Source organism: Aptenodytes patagonicus, chromosome 5, assembly GCF_965638725.1.
Source record: "Aptenodytes patagonicus chromosome 5, bAptPat1.pri.cur, whole genome shotgun sequence".
Taxonomy (NCBI): domain Eukaryota; kingdom Metazoa; phylum Chordata; class Aves; order Sphenisciformes; family Spheniscidae; genus Aptenodytes; species Aptenodytes patagonicus.
Window position 1 is genome coordinate 18,992,574 of NC_134953.1, and position 24,241 is coordinate 19,016,814.

A 24,241-nucleotide genomic window follows, 5' to 3' on the forward strand; every position below is an offset into this window, starting at 1 on the left:
TAACTTGACAGAATCAACCCGGCTGCCAAATCAGCCAAGCGTCACCGCAGGAGCTCCAGCCAGTTGGCTCTTTTGAACACGCACATGGCTGCACAAAGCATTGTGTTACTGAAACCCGAGCCCTGCATCCCGAGAGAGACCGATGCTCCCCAACTCAGAGGAGCTGGCCCATCACGCTGCTCTCCTTGCACCTCTCAAACAGTGTGGGTCTACAGCAACGAGCTTGAAACAGCTTTAAAAAAAAGCGACAAAAGAATGTAAAGGTTTTGCATTTGACAGGAGACCATACAGCATCTTGTATTTATGGGTTGTGAAGTGTTTTGCAAACATACTTTTGCTAGACCTCACTCCAGAGAAATACACAGGTGGCAGTGGAAAAGGACAGCCAGAACTTAAGACACATACTTCAAAAGCACAGGCTACATATCAAGTATGGTGTTTGAGCCAAAAACTTAGCATCCCTATTCATCTCCATCGGTTATCCCCTTCCCATCCGGGCAGAGGTGAGCAGACTTGCTGAGAGCAAGCCAATGAGCAGAGCAGAACAGACACTTTCTCAGCATCTTCCTCCACCCACCAGGAGTCATTTACTGTAGCATCTCCATCACACTCAAGGTCAACCTTTTCCTCTGTTAGCTTAAAAAAAGTTACAACTGGCATTGAAATGTGAACGTCTTGCTCTGCAGCGGCAGACGCAGAAAGCATTACCAAACCCCTCTCCTGAACCCAAGCTACAGTGCATGTAACGCATATGTTTCTGTAGCTAGATCAAAAAGCAGGCAATAAAGCACACCCCAGCTGACCTTCCTAGCACTTTCTACTGGCAGTCACAACAAGACACGGCCAGGAACAAATAGAGGGTTGTCAGTGCACAGGTACGGGCAGGAAATTAAGTGAAGCCAGAGCCCCTGATCACTGCAAAACAAAGGAGCTATGAAAAGGTTGCAGCGGCTTGAGGCAAACACTCTTTTGGAGAGAGTGAAGCAGACCCAACCATCTGTTTGGTTTTGTGGCTCAACTGCATTTTGTTGCTGGGCAAAGCGTGGAAACTTTAAAGAAAAAAAAAACCTTACTGAGACAAAGTAAGAAATAATACCTCAGAAAGGGGGAAAAAATGTTGGCAGAGCATCTGATGGCAGAAAATTCAGCAAAGCTACATCTCTGAAGTCAACTTCCCTCGACGGGTCGCATTTGGATCCTTCTAATTCTGATGGGGTAAAACCTGTCAAAACCTTTGCCTCCAAGAGGAAAATACTCTCTCCTGCTCTCCCCTAGGAGGGCTGCTTTAGCTGTTTTATCACTGGTAAGGAACTCCAGCTAGTTTGTAATTAGCACCATCAGGATATGATACCTTCCCCACAAAAATATTCTGCTACAAGATGGGGCCTGATGAATGAAACCCAACTAATGAAACCTGGCTTCAAAGTCACAGACAGTTTTCCTAGCTGGGTTTCTGCTCTGCACAGTAAAGGCGGACTCATTTTTCCTCTATTTCAAGTGACTGCTGCTGAAGGAGTTACATGCCCAGTTTCCACTGCATGCAAAGCCCCAAGCACTAAACTGAACTGCAGAAGATCCCTGGGCAGCTAGATCTTGTCCCTGAGAGGAAAGGGCCAAGGGAAAGTTCGGGTGTGCAGAGCTGCAGCACTGTCCAGATACACATTGCTTCAGACACTTCCAGTGATGTTTCTAGGACAGTAATAAAGAACTAAGCCACATGTTTGCTGGACACTAGAAGAAGGCCCTGCTTTGTCTCTCCCCCATACCAAAGCAGCTTTATAACCCAGGCTATCAGAGTTCACCCTTGCCACTACAGCTGCAACAGTAGTTTCTCTGTTTATCTTATTTTTCCTCCACATAAACAGCAGTCCCTGCTGCAGCTAAAGCCAGCAATTCAGCTCCTCTTGCTGGGCAGTGTGGTCTCACTCTTCAGGGATGTGACCTCCCTCCTTCTGCAGAGGACAGGGTAGGAGGCCATGAGTGAGGTGCTCACTCCTGGATTTCAACACAGACTTCCAAACTCCTGCTCCAGCAGGACTTCTCCTGTGTGAGAAATTGAGACAGTGGTCACCCATCAACCCCAACAGCATTCTGGAGTCTGATCATTCAAGGGAAAAATCAAAGCTTGGGGTGAGGGTCCTTTGCAAACTAGAACCCAAACATTAGATCCCTTCCTCCCCTACACAAACCCACTCTCTCCATTCCAAGTATAGATGAGTGGCTTGCCAGGGAAAAGGACAACAGATCCATGCAAGCTACTACAAGAGCCAGCAACTTCTGCAAACACAACTTCTGGGCCTGCAGCCATGCATGTGGGCACACATCACTGCTCTACCTGTTGATTACCGCCTTCCTCCCAGCCACCGACTCCTGGACTTCCCTTCCAGTTAGTTTCAAGGTAAGGCAGAAGAACAGAGATATCCTCCAACTCCTCTCATTCTGGCTGAAAGAGGCCAGGAAGGACTGACCATGCTGCTGAGGTGGCACATTGAAAAAACAGGTGCCAGCTGGATGGAGAAGCCACATCCTCAGCTGAGTGTGCTTCAGCGTCTTTCCTGAGCTTTACACCATTGCTCAGGTTTACTGAGGAGAGAGACTGATCTTGAGCAGCACTCTGCCCCCAGTATTGAGATTACTGCTTTGCGTGTTGCTGCTCTCACCCCTTGCTGCCTTGCACACACCACACTCGATACCACCCATCAGTGGCTCTGAATGACCAGAGACACTGGCCATTCACAGCTCTAGAAACTGAAACACTGAGTTGCTAAGGAGGATGGAGCCCCATCCAAGTACTGTGACACTGGGATGCACAGGTGAGACTGGTGGGCTTTTCTGAGCTGCCACTGTCTTAGCCTGCCCATGAGCACCTCTGTTGCTTAGATCTTCAGTCTTGTGGCTTTCAACTCAAGACTACTGCTCTTTGAGAGGAGAGCTTTCAGGTGATTCCTCCCTACACAGAGGGAGGGGAAAAAGAGACTGAATGAAAGTAGGAAGGGAAGAGAGGGAAAAAAGTTCTTCCATGAAGCAAGACAACCAAAACAGTGTTAAAAATTCACTTAGAAAAGAGGGTCCTACAATGTTTTTGTTTAGCGGTTCTATTTTTAAGCCTACAGATCAAAACCAGGAAGCCACCATTACAATTTTGCCTTGCGAAGTGCTTTCACAGCAAAAATTACAGCCATTTCCAAGATTACACACGTTTGGTTTCTTTCAGTGGTGCAGGGGATACCACAAATATACATGAGGTTTGTAACTTAAACGGTATTCTGGAGATATGGGCCCCCTTGCAACCAAAGAGTAATTCTGTTTTGCTTCTCAAAGACTATCTCTAGCCAGTGGATATTTTGTATAAATCAAGATTTGCTGAAGGCAGCAGTGGAGCTTTCAGTGGATGTGTCACTTAAGAGGACTGATGTAGCATTCAACATATCAGATTACTATTCAAGATTTCAGGGATGACATTTGACACTTCATGAACGATACATAAAGTTACTGGAAAGACTTAGCACAGATGACAAATCTGAAATATCATGCTAGTTTCATTCAGATACTATGACTGGCAATGGTATAAAACACAAGTCAGTGAACCATCCCAGACCTACCAAAGTTGTATGCTCAGATCTACAGAGAATACGAAAGTGTTTAATTTTCATTCATTAAGTTTTGACTTAACAATTACTAGCAAAAAAATGCAAACAAAAGTATAATTTGTATTCCCCAGCTGCAGCTTCCATTACATCAACTTCACCGTTAAGGTCAAGTGGGCAGAATAACCTTCACTACATGCTACAAAGCATACATCAGCTAAAAGGCTGCACTTTGGAAATAATGGGATGAGAATTCTACTCCCCTTGAAGATCTGCTGAAAATGGCATAAAGGCACCTCTGTTCTTAATGCGTGACACCCAGAGATCTGTTAATAGCTCAATTAGCCAACTTCACTTATATTTCTTTACTTCTAATTTGCAGGTCAAAGATACCTTCCCCAGCTGAACTGAAAGAGGTACCTTTACTGGAAATTCAGCTGCACTAGTAAATCTGAACAAGGCATGCATGAAGAAACAAAGCCTGTTTGGCAAAGAGCTACGATACAAGTCTGTCACATCATGCATTAACCAACTGCAACCCACTTAGCTTGGAAGGAAAGGATTAGTATGTGTCATTCTGCCCCCTCCCTGGACACAGACACTATTTAAAACATGCACAACAAGGATTTCTGTACTGTTTGGACTACCCAACTCATAACACCCACTTGTAGCTGTGCTCTGCCCAGCCCTCCCAGACACCCTGGCAGCCCAGTGCTCAGTCCACTAGTTATTCCAAAACCTCACTTCCCTATCAATCTTTATCCTCCTTCCTTTTCTCCTCCCCAAAGAACAGCAGGCTTCTCTTTAACTCTGGTTCTACCTAAAGTCTCCTGAAGAAAGACAGTAGAGGCTTGGGGCCAAAATAGAGACAGATCCTGGTGGATCACTGGGAAAAAAGTGTGGACCGCAGAGGATAGTTCCCATGTCCTTCTAACAGCCCACAATACTACAGAGAGGGCTTTTTCTAGCAACTGAGATTTCCCCCCAGCAAGCATAGCAGAGGTTGCTGCAGTCCAGCTGAGAGGTGTGCATATATACTGGACAAGGCATTTGAGCTGCACAATGCCCTGCATTACAGCTATGTATAGTACGTGGTTTGTACAGACATACGCAACCATGCTATTTTCAGCAGACCTGGTACAAGGAAGCCAGATGTATTTCAGAGTTATGGGTCACTCCTTCACAAGCCACAGACATCTAATGCCCTTCCATGGCTGTTAGGAGAAAAAAATGCCAAACCATCAAACACAACGATTTTGCATCCCCTCCAGCAACATAACAGTGCTCTGCCAAGCTGAGCCTTTCCTATACTCAGATAGCCGTAGCTTTAAAACTAAAAACCTGCTTTAAAAACACAGTTTATGAATGAACGCATAGTGCTGCAGCAGCTGAGACCGTTCCCTTCTCCTTTCTTTGTCCTGCCTTGAACCCGCCACCTCTCCTTGCAGAGTTCATGACCCTGCTGTGAGATGGACTTGAAGCCAAGCTGACCAAGGAAAAGTTAGTATGACCCCAAGCCTGGTTTGGTTCATTGCAGATCTGCATGAGCATAAAGGAGAAGGGAAGATGCTGGGGAAGGTGAGACTGGTTCTTTTAGTGGTAGCACCACAAACTCTGTGTAAAACTTCTCTGTACTAAGCCAGGCCAGTTTCAATGCAGCTTCACTTAATTTTGAGGACAAAGGCCTAATCCTGAGACTGCTGGAAGCAGAGTCAAGGCAACCCATATGAAACTTGATCTAAAAGCAGGCTAGGATAATTTAAGAGTGCCCACACATCTTCTCTCACCTATTTTAAGATGCAGATTAATAAAGTGCAACTTTTTGCATAAATAGGATTTATAATACAGCTCTTAAGCTATCGTGATTTACAGCAGACCAAGATGACCTGTAGGCACCTTGGCAATGCTCATTCAGTAGTAAAATGTCACCTTTGCAGCCATAGTGCAGTGAAATATTTCTTCCATCTCACCCAGCCTGTTCAATGGCTATGATACAACATCCTGGTTGCAGAAAAACTAGGGATGCTACATTTAACTTGTTAAAGTTTAGGAGGACTTAATGCCAATGACATTTATTTTTGCATAATGGCAGACCATGACAACAGCGCTTTGTGTTTTTTTCTTTTGAGTAGGATAATAGCTTGTAATTAGAGAGTCAGCAGACATGTCCATCCCATGTCCACCCCCTTTAATCAGCATATACCCAAATAGGCTTTTTTTTTTGTTTCACCTGCTGTATTTCTGTCTACTAGTAAAAGGGGAATCTCAAAAAATTTTTAGGCATTGGGCATGGCATTATCAGGTGACCCGCTAAGACACATCTTCCACAGGAAAAACCTCAAAACAGCTAAGATGAAGCTCCATCCGTTCCTGAAGAAACTGTACCTAATTGTCTGACAGAGCAAGACACTGAACTTGAGAGCCCGTGAGGCTCCTCCAATCCCATCTGTCAAACCAGAATTTCGGATTTTACACATGCGCTTTTGCACACACATACTACACATTAAAGTTATGAGGTGTTTTGAGAAGGCAACTTGGTCCCTCCTCTGGTTGTCTGGATTTATACTTACTGTCAGGTCAAGGAAAGCAGACCTACGGTTTTACTGCTCGAGTTGTAATGTAGAGCTTCAGTAGCGCTTTCCAAATCTTCCTTATTCAATCTCCCCGATTCCCTTGGCACTGCTTATTTCAGATTCCTCCTAGTCTATCACCAAGGTAACGGTTCCTTTCCCCAACATCTTCAAAATCCTCTATCACTGCTGCTCTTCACCGCTAGAGCCCTGATCTGGCCCTTCAACCTCTTTTGCACAGCCACTACAGCCACCTCCTGCCTCCTTTGTTCCCTTCCCAGCCTTTCAGCACACTGCTCTTACCCAAGGCTCTTGGCACAGCAGCACTCTGGTACTTCAGCCAGACTCCTACCCAGTGTACACCCAATTCAGTTGTCCCATCTTGAATTTTCAAGCCTGTGTGCTGTGCCTTGCTTTAGTATCCTACTACACACGCTCACATGTTCTGCTCCCTTTGGATTTCCCACTCCTCCAAATCCTTTCATCTTTTCCCACTCAGCCCCATGCCTTTCTTATGATGCCTCATCAACCTGAGTAGGCTGCCTTCTCTGTGGTATCAAATAACCTGAAACTCTCAAATCCTTCCTAAAATAAGCCCTACCTCCTCTGACTTCCTGCCTTGCCAAACAAGCTTAGTTTTAGTCCTTCTCTAAAAGCTTTTAAAAATACCAAATAAATATCGCTTTCCACTGTGGAAAAACCTTTCAGTTGTAATAAGACGCATGCCAAATTGCCACTTGCCCAGACTCCTTTGATGCGCAGATCTCGTTCTCTTTGTTTAGGCTGTAAACTATTTGGGACAGGAACCTTGCCTTTAAGCAGCTAAAATACCATGCACATTTCCAGCCCTGCATAATCAGTCTCATCTCTCCCAGGCAAATGGCCAGCGCTCCTAAGTTTCTGCTTCCAAGTTCTAGGCGCCCTGTTTCACATACCTCTCCTTCACCTATATTTTATAAGTTTGCTCTTTTCTGCCTCCATAAGTAAGTGTGGAAGTTATCTGCAGCACTTCAGGAGCCAACCAAGTAAGGGAGTAATTTCCTTTGCTCAGCTGGTGTTTGTACATGCCCCCAACTTTCTGTGACCCCATCCTTGTTTGAAATGCCAGTAGGGATGGGGATAGGGGGGAACTGGGCTAGAAATTAACCAATTAATGATTTCTCAGCAAAATGCAACAGCCCCAACCCTACATCTTCCAAACCACAGAAGAATTTTTTCTTTCAAAATACTTTCCCCTCAGTCAGCAGTCTGCACTCGCCCTCCCCCACTCCTCCGCTCCACCCCCCTTTGTCAGACCTGCTTCTGGAAAAAATCTCGCTGTTCCAGAAAGCGAAGCATTAATTCAACATGGACTGTGTTTTACTTATCTAAATATTCAGCAGAGAAAATAACTGTCCACAGTTATCAAATGTGTTCATCTGCAGACAGGAGCTCTTCAGCCTTTGTCCCTCCCCCCCCCTCCTTTTTTTTTTAAACAACAGAAAACCTCATGGCAACAGATAGAAAAGAACAGTAATGGCATTTCTTCTAAACAGTTCTGTATTGCACATACTCTTCAACCAGCAAGGGGCAATAAACATTTACTACTTTCCTTGGAGCACAGAGGAGGAAAGAAAAAAAAAAAAAAAGAACGAACAAACTAAGTCTGAAGCTGCTCTGTGCTGGTTTGATTTAGCACAGCAAAGCAGCCTCGTGCTGTAAGACAAACGTTTCACCAGCATCAAGGACAAGCAGGGAAAAAGAGTGGAAACAAAGGGAGAAGTCCTGTGGGTAATGAAGGGGCTGCCAAAGAGGGCAAAGCTGCTCTGGTGGGATGCTCGAAAGGGTAAGAGTGCATGAGCACACCAGCCAAGCTGGATTACCAGTACTGATTGAGGGCTCTTTCCACAGCTAGAAAACTGGCTGCAGAATGACCCACCCGGGCTAGGAGATGGGGTTCAAGTTATCAAGACCACTGGGTTACATGGCTGCCTTCCCTCTACACTCCGTCCATCTCTTCCCATCAAGCTCTCTCTCTCCATAAGTTAGGCAAGCAGTAGGAAGACCTATAGTTTCCAAGTTCTAACTTTAACTCTTTCATTGAATAGCTTGTTTCTTGTGCTAGCAGCTACTCTTAAATAATAGGCTCATTTGGCAGAAATTCAGCTCATATGTCACTATATTGTTGGTATGAATAACTTTAAAGTACTTTTCTGCACTGTAACAGCTCCAGTTACAAAACCAAAGCAGCAATAACTTTTGTCAAATATCTGGCATATAAAACAGGCACGTAAACCCCCACTTTTCCCAATCAAACTGTAATAGCACAAATGACTTCTCATTAAATTAGCCTGTAAACAATCTTAAGTCCTCTTCCAGGGGAAGTTCCAAATAAATGCATGTGTAGAATTAGCATTTTACTCAGTACAAGAGAACATGAACTCTGCAGCTTGCAGGTCTAAGTGCCAGGACTGAGGAAAAGTACAAACATTCAGGCTTCTCCTCACAATCCATATTTGTATTACTGGAGTTTCATAAAGTATAGACAAAAGTTTAGAAAGTGTACCACATTTAAAAACATTTAACATTCTAAAAAAACCCCAACAACAAGCTCTGCAACTACGTAAGAAACATAAACCAATGTAATCTCTTAGATCTGGGCACACCACGGACCATTTTAAAGAGAAGTTCAGCAACAAATGTCATCTGTTTCTCTTTGTAAAAACAGATTACAGCTGTTCTCTTGGCAGTTTTTTTTTCAGCTTTAAAAAAGGAGCCCTACCATGATAGTCAATAATTTGTCTTTCGTGTTTCTTATTCAGAGATCTGGTAACATTGCTCCCAAATATCTGAATTTTGGGGATGCTTAGCCTCTTCAAATGGCTTTGGAAAGGGTAGAAATAAATAAGCTGTATGTTAACCCCTGATAATTCTCCCCCACTAGGCAGTCTGTAACAGGGAAGCAAACACCCTTTCCTTCTGCACTCAGGCTTTTCCAGCATTTTTAATATCCAAGTCACTTAGAAAATCCTGGCCTTCAGAAACAATGCTTAATCCTTCAGTTGCAGCTTTTAAGCGGTTCTATCATAGACCTAGCCAGTAAAAAGGCTTATTAGTGATACCCAAGCATAAATATAAAGGGAAGCATCCTTTACAGCTTGCTTTTAAACTCCAGTGAACTGTTGGAGCTAACCCTTCCAACAGCAGGGACTATCTCAAGCAGAATATTGCTGGGTGGGAAGAATTTCAGCCGAAATGTTTAATTGAATTTATTTCCAAGAAAGAGGCCAAGTGGGGGAGGGGAAGCTGTTTTGCCTGCATTGAAGAATTCTGGCAACCTCCTATTTGAGCAGCTCTAGTTCTTCTGTGCTTTGGAGCACGGACTTGAAGGTTGGCAGGGGTGTGTGTGTGTACACTTCATGCATTCTGTCATTTCTGTGCAAACCCACCCAAATTTGGCCTTGTTAGAAGCCTTTTGGGCTGGGATGGGAGGGGAAGAGGGAGAAAGAATCTCTCCTGACCTCACATAAACTGTGATCTGTTAGAGAGCAGCGGGCCGGACACACAGAGAGACTCATACATTCAACAACTGCAGTTTGGAAGGGGTAGATGTCTGTACAGGCTGCAGCTATGCCAGACACTGTCTCCAACCTGCCCCCCCAAGTACTCAAATCACTGTCTTTACTTCCAATCAGCCTGCTCCTGTAAGAGCTCCCTAACCTACTATGTCAGATGACATTAAACAGCTCATTTTTAGCCAGCCTGGCTAGCTGTGGCTAAAATGCATTGGAGAGAGGTTATAGAAGCAGCTCAGCCATGGAGGGTGCCCCAAACCTTGAGATGCTGCAGTTCATGCCAAGTTCAAGTGCTGAGATTTAGTTTGAGATAAAGCACATATTCTCCAACTCACTCAAAAACCCAGCACTGCTTGGGCCTAATAGGGAAGAAACTGTTATGGAGCAAGAAGTCAGGGATGGAAGAGACTAGGGGAGCCTGTGGTGGGGAAGACTGCCAGGGAAGACACTGTGATAGTGGTCAGAGGGCAGGTCTGGAGAAGATGCACACAGATGGGGGCATAAGAGTGCAAGAGGGAAAACCTGGGAATGCAACTTAGGTTCTTGAGTATTACCAGTCAACTATGCTAAGGGACTGATCATGCAGTCTTAATATTTTATGGAGCTTCGTTTGCAATATGGTATGAATATGAAAGGATATATTTGTTTAAACTAGTAAGCAAATTGTTTAGAAAACTGATTCCCAGAAATTCCCCCAGTTAAATTGCCAGGAAGTATCTGGCAGAGTTTGACAATGCAAAATAAGTAGCTCCCAAACTCTTGGGGTACAGAAATAAACACAAAGTTCTTTTTCACAAGCCAGCATGTGTGCTTATGGGTTGGGTTTTTTTGGTGCCTTCAAGGTGTATTTGGTGGCTGAGCAGCAAGACCTTGGCTTCTGAGAGTAGTTCCAGTTGCTGCAGGGTCAAGCTACAGTAGGAAGAACACCCCTCTTGTTATTTTGGTTTCCTCAATAATACTTTGAGGCAAAGGTAAAAGGTCACTGAAAAGTTGTATGTGCTTGACACACGAGTCTGCACATAGAACCGCTACCAAATCCAGGCGAAGATAAAGTTGCTACTTTAAAAGTACATTCTCTCCTTAGTAGGAAAAGGCACCTTTTCCTCAACTGGGAAGCTTCTCTTGTGCTTACATTTGGTTCCATCCCCTCAGTAAGGTTGTCTGAAAGTTACACAGAGGTGCAAATGGTGCTTCCCCCCACCTCCTTCCTTTTTAAAGTGCAACGAATACTACATCTGGACAATGTTGCAAGAAGGGGAGAAGGGGATAGAAAGGGGTACCTTTACTCTGGGAAAGATGATTCACATGCACTGGAGAAATGCTTGGTTTGGAAGATTCCTCAGACTTTACCCAAACACAGCTTCAGAACACAAGGTGTTCCCCCCACCCCACCATGCTCCCTGTCAGACCAGCAAAGCTAAAAAAAAAAAAAAATACTGCTCCTGGTGGTATCTTAAACACCTAGGACTGACACCAAAAGCTCCCAAAAGTTCTGAAGAAGTCTGTCTTTAGTACCAAGCACTGCTTGCAAGGAAGAGAGGGGACTGAAACTGGCATGATTCTCATCTTTCCACATCAAGCACTTTTCCAGTGCGCACATCTCTGACCATGGCTTTTTGGCATTCTTCTCATTTTAATAGCCCTGAAAGTATCACTTGTCCTTACTGAGGTAGGAAAGACTGAGTACGAATATGCCCAAAGTTAAAACACAACAGATGTGAGCTTCCCCAAGCAGCACAAGGAGTCAGACTGCAGTTACCCTTAGTTATTAGCCTTCAGCTCTTGGGGCACCTAACCCTGGCTCCAAGACACCCTCAAGCTGTCATGTACGAAATCCACATCTGAACTCTGGAGCTTCACCCTCTCTCTACCAGAGTGCCGAAGATGCAGACCCCAGCGCACAACAGCCGAAGCTGCAGCATGGCTTTTGGTGCCCCCTTAGGGGCTGGTGCCATAGGAAGCTATTAATTCACCTCGACTCTGCTGCCTGTTGACTATCCCGCCCAGCGTCCATCGCCGGTCCAGGCGTCTCAGGTGAGCCTTGCGTCGCTTAGAAACTAGTTTGGAACATGGACGGAAACAAAAAAAACCAAACAAACAAAAAAGAAAAAAATGATGGGAGGGTGAGGAATAAAAACAAAACATGGCACTTACAAGCACTGGTCTTGTTAGCAGGAATGGGTTAGGTGGGATGCAGACATTTTGTTTTAGTTTATGTAGTACAGTGGAGCAAGTTAGCTTCTTGAGCCTGAGCAATATGAACCACCTAGAACTGTCACAAATTGCCACCCTTGCTATTGGCTTTCCTTAAAAAAAACCCCAAACAAACCCCCCCCCCCCCCCCCCAAACAAGCTGCACAACTGAAGACAACTTGTCCAAGGAGGCTGCGGTGGCAGGACAGATCAACATCATTGCTGTTGCATCTCCTAGTTGGGCTGCATGATTTTTTGAGAATTCAGTCTATTGCATATGATATCAAACCCAACAGGGCTCTAACCCATTCCAAGCAAATTATCACACTATAAACAAAATCCAGAAAAAAAAAAAAAGGCAGCTTCTCTTATGTGAGTTCACTTATAACAGCAGCACTCAGGAACAGAACCCAAATGAAAAGTGTCTGATCAGTCTCCTTGCTTGCAACACATCACTGCCACAGCTAATTCTCATGATCCAAACTTCTAATATACTGATTACAAATAAGGAAAAAACTTAACCTTGCAATTATTCAGCAGGCTCAAGAAGCTAACAAGCCAGAACTGAGAATTAGTTACACACTGAAACAATAATTTATGCTGAAAATATAAACAAAGACCAGACACCTATGGAAATGGCATTGTGAGAGCAGCTGTGCACAGAGGACACCACTTGTTTTCTGGATCATATACGTAGAACTGTACTCAGTTCCTTCTTCTGCTTGTGAAGGTGTGAATGACACAGGAACTATTAGACTGGCACAGAAACACAAACACTTCCCTTTTTCTACTCAAGGGCTTCCATGCTAGTTTGGCAACTACTGCAAGGGTGCTTGGTGCTGCCACAAAGCAATGCAGAATATTACACTTCAGCTATCACTAAGCTGCAAACACAACCATTTTGCTAGTGATGCTGGGAAGCTGTTCATAAACCCTGATATCACATCATTAATAATCACTCAATTCTGCTTATGTGCACTCGCTTAGGGAATATACCCTTATACTCATGACAGCAGACACCATTGTCTTCTAGAACTATGTTCTGTAGACAATGAGGCACAGCAAAATTATCTGATTGGGGAATGATTAGCTGAAGTAAAACACAAAAATTAATAACTTCCCCAAAAAGTGGCTTTTGCCTTTTTGCCCTTTATATGTCAGGGGCTTAGACCAGAATTCTGCACCCAGCTCACTTTCCTCAATTTTGCCTTTGCTGTAAGGCCTAAACCTTCCCTAGTCACCCTAAGTGGAGGTGTGGTGAGTGGTGCTGAACAGACACAATGTCTAGTTTGTGGTACTCTGTACTTCCCCTTTGTCCCACATGGGGTCAAAGAAGAACCACAAATTTTCAGAGGAGCTGGATTTCAAGCTTATAGGTCACTGTGTTTTTGGCTAATGGAAATCAGTGATCCTCTTGGAGGCCCATGGTGGCACAGATGATGAGCTGTCTTCACTCTTTACCGATAGTGTTTTTCTTACTTTTCTTACTTTTCTTGGTTTAACCTGGTGGCTTTCTCCAAATCAACAGGACATTAGACTGCCAGTTACACACACGCTACACAAGAGGCAACACAGAACACCTCACTAGACATGCAGATTATAGCAGAGAGAGAAGCTAAAGCTAAACTCACAGTAAGGCTGCCTGCATTAGGAGGTTTCTATACAAGAAGGGAGGAAACGAAAGATGCTGAACTTAAAGGCTTGTAGGAAGGTGGGGTGTGGAAGGGGTAGAAATTTGCTTCAGGTGTCAACACAGAGCAGTCACCCACAGCTCCCTGCTTGCACCAGGAGTTTGGAGGATTCAGCCATCCAGGAGTACCACTTGAAAACAGTGGGTCACACAGATCCACCACACTCTGTCCTCCTCACAACATATGACTATCCCCAGTGATAGCCCTTTTATATCACAATGATGCTTTTGTATGAGTCAGGTTTTTTTCTCCTCGACAATACTGAATTTTGCCATTTGATCCCAGACTTGGACTTGGTTGGCCATGCCACAGTTAGTCACCAGAAAGGTTATTTATCAACAAGTGTCTAAACCTTTCCAGAGACCATTTTAAGATGTTTACTTTAACGGCTCCTGTGGCTGCGAATGTTTCTTTAGATTGCTTTCTGAATATTTTCCAAGCCTTGGAAGATGGTGTTGGTCTAAACACAGGCCCAGGTAGCAGTCGACTGTCAACCCTCATCCTGACAAAAGATGTTGTGCAGGCTCAGATGCAGGAAGGAAACACTTTTGTCTTTCTCAGGGAACAGACTATTTAAACAGAGACACGTGGAAATATTACTGCTATGTAGAGGCAGCATTATTAGTACGTTGCATTCAGCACCTCCTTATCTTTACAAGGACCTGCCACAGCAGAGCAGACCTCCAGGCCTGCCTGGCTTGTGGACTTGTTCCAGGCCCACTGCAAATGGAGAGGACCAAGAGGCTGATACAGAAAGCTCCCTGCATTAGTGTTTCTACCCTTTCAAAGTAGGCAGAGCACAGATTGCACAGTTGCAGGAAGTCAACATCTCCAGGAGTAACTCTGAAACTTGCATGAACTTTAAATCCAGGGGCTAGGGCACTTAATCCACTTAAAGTGCCTTCCTCCTCAGTTATATTGGAGCCTCTTTCTCCTGCCTATTGAGAGAGAGTTGGCAAGTTTTCTGTGTAAGTATGTTCACTTTTATACACTTTTCTTTAAGAGAGTGAATCTGAGTTGTTCTTTTCTCTCTTATGGAATAGCTATTAAGAGAAGAATAGCTATTAGGAGAAGAATAGCCCAAGCAAAGAAGAACTGGGGGGGGGGGGGACAAAGAACAAAAGAAGTCTCAGCTTATGTGGTTAATAACATAAAACAAAGTTCCTGAAAAGAAGCAAAAGCTGGGGCACATCAAAGCAGCTGTGGAGGTAATGCAATTAGATTTGTCACTGAGATGGAACTGAACAGAGAGGGAAGAACAGTCTCAGGTTTCAGCGTATCTGGATTTGTAGTAAGGCAGGGAGCACGACTGCTGACCATAGTTGAGGATAGCAGCGTAATGGATTAAAGGGTACCGAGAGGAAAAAGATAAGGAACATTTGATGGATTTTCCATTACCCAGGAAAAACTGCTGTGTGGCAACAGCCCTGTGCAGAGTACACTCCAGAGGGCAACATGAAAGGCAGAGGAGAGCTTGAAATGAAAGCAGTTTAAGCAATAAGGCTGTCAAGCATGTACCATATTTAAGAGTCAGGAAAAGGGAGGAAGCTACAGACCAACAGACAAAGCATTCTTCAACTCCTTCAGAAGAGAGCAGTAAGTTTTTGTTCTTTACTAACAGGGAAACTTTATTAACTGCTTTTGCATCCGCTAAGATGTTGCATCATACCAGACTGGTTCCCAGCCTACCAGTCTACAGCCAGTCTGTCTCTAAACCCTAAGTGACCCAGGATATGGGTAGCTTTGAGCAGGGAAAAATGAGTTACAGAGCCAAAGGTTTCAATAAGCCACAGATGTCACCCTTGGGGCCCAGCACAAAGTTACGTTTTGCCTGTGTGCTATCTTAATGGGCAGATGGTCACCTCAACACATCTCTAAGCCTCCTGCCTGTGCTAAGGAAAGGTCAGCTGAGTTTCCACATACGTTTTACATAAGTGTCACGTCAAGAGCACCTAGAAATTTAGCAAGAGATTCATTAGAATGGAGCAAGTCATAATAAAAGTGTCCTTTGTACACAGTTGCTACATGAGAAGTCCATTAAGATGTGGTTAGTCTGTCATAATGGAACAGAAGAACATGTGAGGTTGTACTATTCCATTTCTGGAACCTGAATTAAACATCTTTAGCCAAAAAACAGTGCAGCTAAATACATATAAATGACAAATGGCATCTCAGTTTTAATAGAATGAGACCACACCAAATAAAATTACCTTTCCACACAATCATAGACCACAGCAAACAGCAGTGAAACTAGTTTCAAGGATTAATTAAAAAAAATTGTAATGAGAAGCAAATTGTAATGAGAAGCAACCATTAAAGTTAAACCTCGCTCCTTTTAATGGCCTGTGGCTCTAACAAGCATCTTCTTCCAATTAAAATCTCTCACTTGTATAATTTCTGCAAACAAGCCATGCAAGTTCTCTCCTTCCATGGACATAAGAGTCCAAGACCTCTACCAGAACATACTGCTTGGACTTGCACATAAGTTGTTTGTATGCTTTTTAAGGGTATTAAATGAGCATCATTTCAGCTTTTGAACATTTTGTCACACTGAGAGCCCAAGCTGGTCACAAAGGGATTACAGGCATAATACTTCACTCCAATTTCTTCTGCAACAATTTATTTACTGATATGAGATGGGAGAAGAGGTTACTGCACTGGATTAACAGCCACAAGTGGCAGCAAGAGCTTCCCAAGTTTTCCTACAGGGGGCAAAGCATAAAGCAAGTGAATACCAGTTTCCCCTGGATAACAAAAAGCTTTCCGTACCTTCCCCAAGTTTGGATGTGTTGATGTCAGAGTCATCTCTGGTTCCATTTTGGGATTCCAGGTACGTAGCAGGGACCCAGCCCTGCTCCTCTGCTGTGCTCACAAACCACCAACCTACAAAAAGAATCAAAAGAAGTTGCTCAGTCAACATTAAAAGGAACAAGAATAGCAAGATGCTACTGAGAAGGCGGCACAGAGTCAGCAGCTTTGGTGCAAGTTTGAGTTATTCTGCAGCCTCCTAGAAGGAGAGGGGGTTTAGTCCTATTATGCCATTTCTATCAGATACTCTCACAGCGGTAAACGAGTGTGCAGGCAGGCCTCATGTAAAAAAGGTTGCAATGGAGCAAACATCAGTGTATTTTAAGAAACCTGAAGTCTATCCATGACAACTCTGATTTGAGTTCTCCAGTTTCTCAAAGCAAGTCTTGCAACATGTACATCTACAGTATCAAAACACTTTGTATGTGTATATATGTGTACGTGAACATATTTAAAATAGCACAAATGTTGCCCAAATCCTAGTAGAAGTCAAAAGATGGAAATAGGAAAGACTTTAGTAGAAGGGCACTGATTTCAGAACAGGATACAAAATAAGTGCTTCTAGAGCACTTGTCACCACAGCCAGCGTTTAACAAACATGACCTCAATTCAATGCCCTGGGAAGCTGGAAAGTACTGCACAGAAAAGAAATAAGTGAGAAAAGCTAACTGAAATGTGACTTCAGGCCATAAGCACCAGTTATTTGCCTTCCCACCTGAACATTCAAGTTTCTACCACTATTTACAAAAATGTTAAGTATTCACCAACTACACAGATAGAACCTTTAGGTCACATCCGTGGATGGATGAATAAAATTAGAGGTGAGCCTTCTCTAGGTTAAATGCATCCCAACCATAACTATCCTTGGCTCTTTTCTTGCTTGGCTACATTGATTTATTGAATCCTCCACTGGTTTTGATGTAGACTCACTCACTCAAGAGCTTGCTGCTCTCAGATATGAGCACAACTTAGATTCTGCTCCATTCAGGTAAGGTCAGGATTAAGATATAGGACAATAAAAAGCCAAGCAGGTAAACCATTTCTGTTGTTTTCTACAATCTCCCAGTCTCCTCCAAAAATGCAAGTTGCTTTGTCAGGACAATACAAACTATTGTTCAACATCAGTCTTTCAGCCTCCCCAAAAGGAGCTGAAAAAGATAGCTATTTCTGTACATGCACCTCAAAACAGTTTATAGACTTTAATGGCTGTCATAAACCCAACAAATTTCACAGGAGACTCCCAAGCCTGCCTGTGATGAGCAAAGGCAGGGACAAGCCAGCCCCGTTTGTAAAGACGGGGCACAAAAACTAGTTAATTTATGGTGGGGCAAAGCCCAGACTTCTGTGATGGCCACGCAGCCCTCCCACAGCCGGGAGGCCGCAGCCCTGGGCCCAGCAAGGGGAAGGGAGGCTTTGCTGGGCTCTGCCGCCATGCAACATGCAACTTTTCTTTAAAGAAAAGAAAAAAAAGAAACCAACTGAAACAATGTGCAAGTGTTCATGCTAAAAGTCCCCCAAGTTTCTTCCAAATCCTGCCACAGAAGATTTTACCGGAGGACAGTAGTTAGAAACCCTCATTTTCCTCCCTGGGGCCTGCAGCAGGCAGACAATGTGCCCCAAGCAACAAACCCCCCAGTCGCCATCGCACAGCTACTAGGTAGCTCTATTTATTTACTTTCAAAACTCAGACATGGCTTTCCATTTTCTGGCCCAGCAGAGGTTTGGAAACTTTGCTTCACAAGGCTCATGGTTGGAAAGTTTAAATTTAGTTATTCCTCCTCAGCAGGAGGTGGATTCTCCTGCCACGAAGCCCACAGCAGCGAACACGCAGGATCTGCCAGACCGTTTCAAAAACACATCTTCATGGCTGTTCCTTATTTTACTAGTAACGTATCGACATGGGTAGCAAACACAGTTTAACATACACTTATAATTAGGCACAAAATGTCAGAAGCTGGCTTTCAGCTGATATCAATTAGATTGGAATAATTTATGTAAACTCTTCCTCAGAAAGAAATTAAATACAATTGCACAAAAAGGACTTGCCTAGGCTTAAAGTGTGTGCTTGGACCAAATTCAAACCATGGTAAAACCGTCTTTGGAGGGCTGGATCGCACAGCCTTGACACTGACCCAGTGCTAGCCCATTTCGCAATGCAGCTCCTCTGGTTTGGCTCACTGAGCTGCATTGTGGCCTCGGAGCTGAGTTTAAGGCCTTGTGTTCGGGGCCATAGGGTAGCTCAGCCTCCATCCATCTAAACAGGGCTCCCTGCTAAAAGGGCAAACCCCTCACCCCCATGCCTGGGTGTGCACACACATGCCTCCCCCATATCACCGTGCCGCCCGACTGCCATTCCCAGCCCCTGAAAGGCCTCGGCAGGGAGACCTCATGACTCCACTGATCTTGCGAATAGGCTCCCACATACCAGTTGGAGATCAAGTCATATTTGAGGTAGGTTACAGTTAAATAACTCAACCAAATCCACTGCAACATGCAGACAGAGCATGCAACAGTCTAAGTGAGGTTTGAAGCTGCTTTGATTCTTCAAGCCATCACTAAGATTAAAGCTCCTAATTGCCACAGAGCTCATGAAAGTTATAATTTCTTTCTGAAGATTTCCTTTATAAACTATGTGCAAGGGTAAAGTATAAACGAGAAAACTCTGCAACTACTGAGAAACCAGCAGCATCTGTCCAGGTTCAGAGAAAACCAGCCCCTGCTCTGAAATTCTCTTCTCCCATTTTGGGCTTGCTTCTCATGAAGGACAGAAGAAAGGCTTTAATGCAGCTCATTGAAATAGCATGTCCACAGAAGTATGTTTTACTTAACAGACTGAACAACTGAGAAGCCTGAGAAACTTCCAGGAACACCCCCGGCAGCAGAGAAGTCAAAAACAGATGCTCACAAGCAAGATGTGCAAGGTCTAGGAGTAGCCGAGCAGACATTGCAGAGGCAGCTCACTCTTTACGAGGAAAAAATCTTAATTATGATGGCACATCTAAGCCGTAACCCTACAGAAAGGAAATTACAGCATAGTGCAAGAATTGACAGACTCCTAGCAGAAAATGGCTGAAATGCAGACAAGTTCCACAATGCAGTCTGTGCATGACAGCCACGAACTGCAAACTCTGCCCAGCTGATCGTGAAGTATTTGCTCTGTACCATCCCCTCATTAGAAGCGTTAGGGCAGCTGCCATTTGGTCCCACCACCCTTTCCCCCACCACCCCCAGGTTCATGGGGGTTCATGGTTTGGAGACAAATTAGCCAGATTGGCCTTTGCAGAAAGTCAGGGCTATAATGGTACAAACTATGTCTTGTCCCCTCCCCACCTTTCCCAACCCAGAGCATCACAGAAACGCTGTTAGAAAACTTGCTTTTGAAACACAGAACAAAACATTGCATTTATTTTGAGTTCTCCCTCTATGCTGCAGTTGAGCTCGACTTCACAATTCATTATTAAAACCATTCTGCAGCAACATCTGCAGGGAATTATGTAAAGTTATCTGTGCACTGCCAAGCCAGTCTGAGGTTCGCTCTTGCACTCACACCATCTGTAAAAATTAGGCAGTGCTCTACAGCTTGAGTTAACCCTTATAGATGCCCCTATCTCTCAGGCATCAAAACGCAACTCTAAAGCTTATGTGGCATGGATGTCTAGACTGAGACTCATCAGCCCTCATCCCTAATGAGAATTCAACGGGAGTTTGAGCCTCACAGAAGGCACACAGGGAGTTGTAGCCACTGCGCCCAGACCAAGCTCAGCTTGAGCTTTGCTGCATTACTCCAAATCCTGCCTTAATACTAATCCAAGAATATGAATTTTTAAGGTAGGAGTGCAGTTTTCTCTCCACATATGTTGACCCTTTGGTTGGCATCTGTCAGCATCCCTAGCTGCAATAGCCAAGATGTCTCTACACTCACAGAGTCCATCTAGGCTCTGATAACTCTCAGACATTTTCAGCATGGAGCTACATCAGTTACCGAGAGATGAAAGGTTCCACTTGCCATGCATACATACACATGGCAATTGCATACATATGCACAATTGCAAAATAGATCGGTCACACTGGAGAGTGAATAAATGACAAAAATACTTTGATTCTAAAAATCATGTTTTTGCTTTTAGTTGTATTCCCAGTCCTCTCCCCAAAAGGCTCTAAAAAAAGCAAAAGAATTAAGCAAGTGTTATCCACAACCCACACCATGGGAAACTACTAGAACATAGTTAAAGGACTATTGTTTATGCAAGTTTTGCTTATGGTTACATGCATCCTTACCCATCCATGCTTCAATATTGTCCCTTTCTCCACACCAACAGGAAAATTAGCTATTCCTGTTGAAGTCTGCCTAATCATAAGATGCTACAAATAACTTTTTTTTTTAAATCGCAGGATCATGCTGAACATTGGTTTGTAATTCTCCCCTCAGCCATTAATTTCTCTGTAGACTTTGATTGTCAATTTATGAGCTTAACTAAAGTAAACAAGGATAGCAACGCTGTAAAAGGGAATGAGAATCTCTCCTGCATGAGTGGACTACACGTTCTTCTAAACAAATACTTAAACAACACTCCACCTCTCAAGAGTCTTGGAAAAAGCCCACTCAAGCAGCAGTCTGGTACATTTGACATGCACTCTTTGGGCTTCAGAGAGCTGCTCCCTTTTAAGTCCTTCTGCAGTGGAACTCTCTCTTGAGGGTTTTTTGGATCCAACAACTTAAATTGTCCTACAAAGCAGTACTAGATGCAATCAGGTCATTTCCAGACCTGGCACACAGACCTTTTCGTGCCAACAGCCGATTACTTTCCTTCAGAGATGTGATCTGCTTCATTAAAAAACAACTAAGGTAGGAGTATTGCTGCGCAGATGAAGGTGCTTGCTTTTTCCACCCCTCTAGGGCTCTTCCCACACAGTACATGTATATTTGATACACATAGAGAAGTCAGTCGTAATTGCCTCGGACAGACCTCCAAAAATATGCAGAAGCAGAAATATAAAGGCAACAGAAGTAACATTTTGCAAGAGGGTTTTTCTGCAGTAAGCATATTCTCACACCCACTTCCTAAAAATTCACTACAATGTCCATATGCTGTTAGACACCATCACTATACATGCTGACTCTGCTCTCTGTAAAAGTCTCCTTCAGTCCCACACACTTGGCAAAGGTGCTGGGTTGAAAGCATTGAATTTGTATGAAGGCTAGTGCCCGATTTCTGAGCATTTTGTCCTCACAATTCACAGAAGAGGCATCTTTCTTTTAAATATGGAGATATATGCAAGAGGTCTTCCTAGCATGGAGCTGGCTATAGTTTGGGGTACAGAAGTCTGTGCGTGAGTCACTGCACAGCAGACTAAGGCTGTTGTCTCAGGATGAATTATTAAAGTTGGTGAAACATTAAAGGCAGCTTTCATCTTTAAACACATAATATTTCCCAGCCTGTGTGCACTGCAGACTTCACTGCAACCACCGCTTAACCACGAAGCAATGTTTGTCTTGTTTTAAAGATGGAAGTGGGGCTCAAACAAAGACATGCTCAAGGAAGAAAGATGTGCTTGTGGCAGACATCCTACTTGAACACAAGATCCACAGCGCAGGTTCACAGCCCTTTATGTGCCATACCCAAAGCAGATTGGGCCAAACATTAGGATTCCAGCTCAACCATGTGTCATTATCCTTCCAGCCAGTTCACGTCCTAGAGCTAGATGCTAGGAGCATGGTTCGCATGGGCAACCCCACTTCCCACAGGAGCCTCATTTTGCAAAGTGTTGCAACCCCAAATGTCTGTGCCTGACTGCTCTCACCAGTCAAGAGTGAAGGTTGTTACCTTGCTTGCAGCTACTGTGGTTGCACTCTAGGTATCGAGTACTGCTTTAGGAATTCGGGAGTAAAACTCACCACCCCACGTTACTGTTTATACTCCAAGAGTTTTTTTAAATTTGCTGATTAAATACCCCAAGAGCCCCAAAGCACTGTGATGGGGCAGAGTTGTTAGCTTCCTCATGTGAGAGAAAAGAGGAAAAAGGATCACACCTGTCACTCCTTTCCTGGTAGCCCAGCATGGGAAATTGGAGCTTCTATATGGGTTATGAAACAGGTTTTCTACCATAGCGTTAAAAGCTGAATGAAGAATCACAAACACAGAAACTCTGCCTTTTTTTTTTTTTTTTTTTTTAGGAACATGAGCTTTTCTTCTCAAAGAAAATAATTAAGATTTGAAATGTAATAAGCAAACATTTTGCTCCTGGTACCAAATATGACACAACATCTGACAGGACATACATTAGAAACCACACACCTGACTGCTGTTCAACAGCAGTCACACAGCCACAGGCTACATTCTGCCCAGCAAGCTAACCTTAATATTTAAACTGGAGTAATAGATTAATTATTTAGTGAAGAGAGAACACATCAAAAAAGGAAGGAAGAGAGGCTGCACACTCCTGTGCCTTGCTCCAGCGTTCAACTAAAATTTACAGGAGTTCCTACAAAAACATAATAGGAACCTGACCTTAAAAGCATCACTTCGGAACCGTGACAACCCAAAGCACACAGAGTGCCCCTGGAGACACTTTTCTTTCCCTCCTTAGGGAGGGTCTGAAACCTGAGTTGTGTTCTCATCAGAGTACAGGCTGCAGCAGATTTTGCTTAATTTGGTGATGGAAACAACACTTGAGAAGAGGGCTTCCTGAGGTGAGGGAGAAGATGGTGAGCAGGAGGTGGGGACTTCTGGAAGGCTGGACTCTGTTGATATCATTTTTTGGTTATTAACAGAACAGCACTTTGCCTTATGGAGCTAAAAGTTGGAACAAAAGGCCAAGAGCTGAGACCACGGTTTGCTGTTCTCCACCAATATTTGATAGTAACTGCAAATGCTTAGGACTCAGCAGCAGCACAGGGAATTGCATTCCTTGCACTGCTTTAGGTGTTACTGAGTTCAAGGCAAATAGAAGTGAATCCTACAGTTTGGGTGCTGTAAAGTATGAGGGAAAGAATAGAGTTCATTCCTGCAGTGACTGGCTATTAAGGTAACTAGTTGTTTCAACTCTGTATGGTTATGGATTTGCTATCCTAATCCTTCCAGTCTGTCTTCTTCCTCTACCTCTACTACTAATCTTGTGGAGTTGGTAGATGGAGACTTCTCAGCTGTGCTGTTAGCATATCCCTTTGCTGCCGTACTCCAGTTCCTATGGTTGCACAGCTGGCTGGCACAGAGGGCCCACTACATGTGAATAAATATCCTAGTTATTGCTGCCACACAGGTTTTTCCTGGACCAAAAGCAGCTGACTAGGTGTATATATAAGTGCTCAATACAGAGTCCCAAAGTGCGTCTCAGATTCTGGCTTAAACATCCAGCTTGGATTGGCTTCACATCACATTATATGCATAAACACACATGTATATATGTGGAAATTCACACCCTGACCTCTGCATTCAAATACATATTACCCTAGTCTTCTGCTGGGATTGGAACCATGTTTCCTCATACTTCTGGAAAAAGTAGAAGTGTTCAGAACATGGGAAAAGTTCATGGGAAAAGAGAAAACTGGATAATATACAACTCAGCTCTAATACTTTATGGGTTACATCACTAGTAGAGACGATGGATATTCAGAGTATTAGACAACCAGGAAATACCACATTACTGTATTTGTTCAAATCTTATAAGCTAGTAGGTGACAAGCCTTCCAGAGGTACACATTTGGCAAAATATTTATATATTTATTCTCTTATTACAGTTGTGACTTCTTGTGTATATGTGTGTGTGTGTGTGGGGGAGTTAAGTAAAGCACACAATTTATCTTTGGGTTCTGATAATACAAACTGATAGTTACAAAC

General features: G+C 43.7%; 1 protein-coding gene across 8 annotated transcripts in view; it reads right to left on the minus strand.

Moving 5' to 3' along the window:
• The window catches only part of SH3PXD2A (SH3 and PX domains 2A), a 265,522-nt gene that overhangs the window by 17,055 nt on the left and 224,226 nt on the right, over positions 1-24,241 (minus strand). For 7 of the 8 annotated variants that reach the window (XM_076338945.1, XM_076338944.1, XM_076338947.1 and 4 more), the window contains 2 exons: positions 16,365-16,478; positions 11,685-11,768 (listed from right to left, as the gene is read on the minus strand). In XM_076338945.1, coding sequence (XP_076195060.1) covers positions 11,685-11,768; positions 16,365-16,478 — 198 coding nt within the window. The remainder of the gene's footprint in view (positions 1-11,684; positions 11,769-16,364; positions 16,479-24,241) is intronic. The other variant, XM_076338946.1, reaches the window with a different exon arrangement.